We start from the raw sequence: 2065 nt of genomic DNA, 5'->3' as shown, positions 1-2065 counted from the left end.
CTGCTTCCTGCCATTAGATGCCAAATGCAAGACGGCCGGTGCAGCCAACTAACACGTGAACTCACTGCCCCCAGGGCAGTATAAACAGCGGTACAAATTGGTAGGAGTAGTACAATCCAAGCGGTAAAAAAGCGATGTGCTGCTCTGTGCCATTTGCCCGACCGTGCATGGCACGTGAGGGCAACAGTGCGGAGCTCGCTTTGACTCTGAACATGCACCAAGGCTTCAGCAAGCAAACGAGATAGTACAGCCCAAAGTAATTACCTTCTTGTACCGGAAAAAAAAAAGTTGGTTCCCAGGGACAACAGTCAATGGTTCTTGAGAGGACACGTGAGCTTCTTACACTATGGGATCACATGCCCTGCACTTTGGTCATGCCTGGAAAGTTAATTCCTCTGCGATGTGGCAAGAACAGAGGCTTTACGGTAATAATCATCAGGAGATGATTGAGCTAAACTCTGCTGGCAGCACATCCTAAAGGGCCAAAAGGCTAAGAATAGAAAATTCTGCTGTGGAGTTGCAGTAGCGCATTTTATGGTGTTCCCTTTTGAGAGGAAAAGAAATGCAGATCTTTTTATATTCACAGATGGGATAGTGGCAAGGAAATAGATGTACCTCTTTTCAGGTCACGCATCTATGAGAACTGAGAAGATGAGGAATAATTAACAGGTACTACTCCTAGTACCAATAATTTCATGAGATCTAATCAGAGGCAAATAATAGGTGCACCCAAAGCTATCAGAAAACAGCATGATTGTCCTGCAACCGCAAGCACTGCGCTCTGCACTCGTGGTCGTCTAGCTGAAGAATCAACAGTCAAGCTAGAGTAGGAAAGAATCATACACTTCATTTCTTCATTTCCTTCTTTCTTTTGATTCGAACTTGAGGACATGCCATCTCAAGAAATGACATTAGATTATTATCAATCAGCTAATAACCCATCCAGTCTAACCTTATTACAAGAATGGCCCAAATGATCTCCACACATAAAAAATCAGAAAACTACAGAAAAGGCTATAGAATGTAGCACCTGAGAAACAATTTATCAACTAAGGATGAAATTTACAAGAGATGGCCAAGAACATTGTAAGAACAAAAAGTAATAATTCTCTTCGGTTGAAGCTCATGCAAATCCTGCCCAGCCGACCGACCAGCCCAGTGGCCAACTTTCCCTGCACGCCCCAGGCCTGGCGGATTGCTGCCGCCGTCCCCCACTCTGTCCTATCCGCTACGCCAACCACATGGCGGCCACGAGCCCCACGGCCGGGAGCACCGCCCACGCCATGCGGGGCCGCGACGGAGCGGAGGACTGCATTCCGGCGACAGCGGCGGGCGCGGCGGAGCCGAAGGGCGCGAAGGCGGAGTCGGGCTCGAGCGCGTCGGGGTTGGGCGGGCTCGGGCTGGACGGGATGGTGGCCGCCGCGTCGGACGGCGCCAGCGTGTCGTCGCCGGGGCTCGGGGACGGGAGCAGCGGCATTATGTCCGGGGAGAGCGAGAGCGACGGCGGGAGCGCGGTGGGGGCGCTCGCGTGGCGGTGGCGCGGCTGCAGCAGAGGGTACGGCGACGGCTCCGGCGCCGCGGAGATGGCCGACGCCCGGAGCGCGCCCGCGTGGGCTGCCGGCACGCACGCGCACGCGGCGCAGAGCGCGAGAGCGGCGAGCAGGAGTGCGTGGCGCCGGGCGCGCGCTCCGGTTCTTGCCATCGTGAGCCGCGTGTGCGTGCGCGGCGTGGCGCGGAGAGCGAGAGGGCTGCTGGACGAGTCGTGTGAGTGAGTGACTGATGAATTGGTTTGGTCGGTTTTGGAGGCTGGCCGGGGCCGGAAAGCGGGTGGACAGAGCGAACATGTTATTCGTCACCACGCCACGGGCGGGCTGTTCTCTTCTCCCCGACCCCGCCAACGAAAAAGCAAAGTTACAGCAGCAGGAACTATTGGCAGCAGTTTCTCTGCTCCTACGGCACACACACCGCTGTAGTTTTACAGAACCATCCCGTCTGCTGCGACGCAAATGTCATCGTCGTCACACAGTATTCTCAAAACACAGCGACCCCGACTCCACACAGGGCA

At 54.9% G+C, this 2065-nt stretch overlaps 1 protein-coding gene across 1 annotated transcript; it reads right to left on the bottom strand.

The window, feature by feature from the left end:
* Positions 1–898: 898 nt before the first annotated feature.
* Positions 899–1838, bottom strand: LOC123066513 (classical arabinogalactan protein 26). Its single transcript, XM_044489573.1, has one exon. It carries the CDS (start codon positions 1700–1702, stop codon positions 1229–1231), a length of 474 nt encoding a protein of 157 aa, XP_044345508.1. The 5' UTR covers positions 1703–1838; the 3' UTR covers positions 899–1228.
* Positions 1839–2065: the final 227 nt, after the last annotated feature.

This window comes from Triticum aestivum, chromosome 3B (genome assembly GCF_018294505.1).
Source record: "Triticum aestivum cultivar Chinese Spring chromosome 3B, IWGSC CS RefSeq v2.1, whole genome shotgun sequence".
Lineage (NCBI taxonomy): Eukaryota > Viridiplantae > Streptophyta > Magnoliopsida > Poales > Poaceae > Triticum > Triticum aestivum.
This window is presented reverse-complemented; position numbering and strand designations above follow the sequence as displayed.

Bases quoted from the DNA above. Each gene is read 5' to 3' on its own strand.
- LOC123066513 (XM_044489573.1), bottom strand. From the start codon at position 1,702: ATGGCAAGAACCGGAGCGCGCGCCCGGCGCCACGCACTCCTGCTCGCC.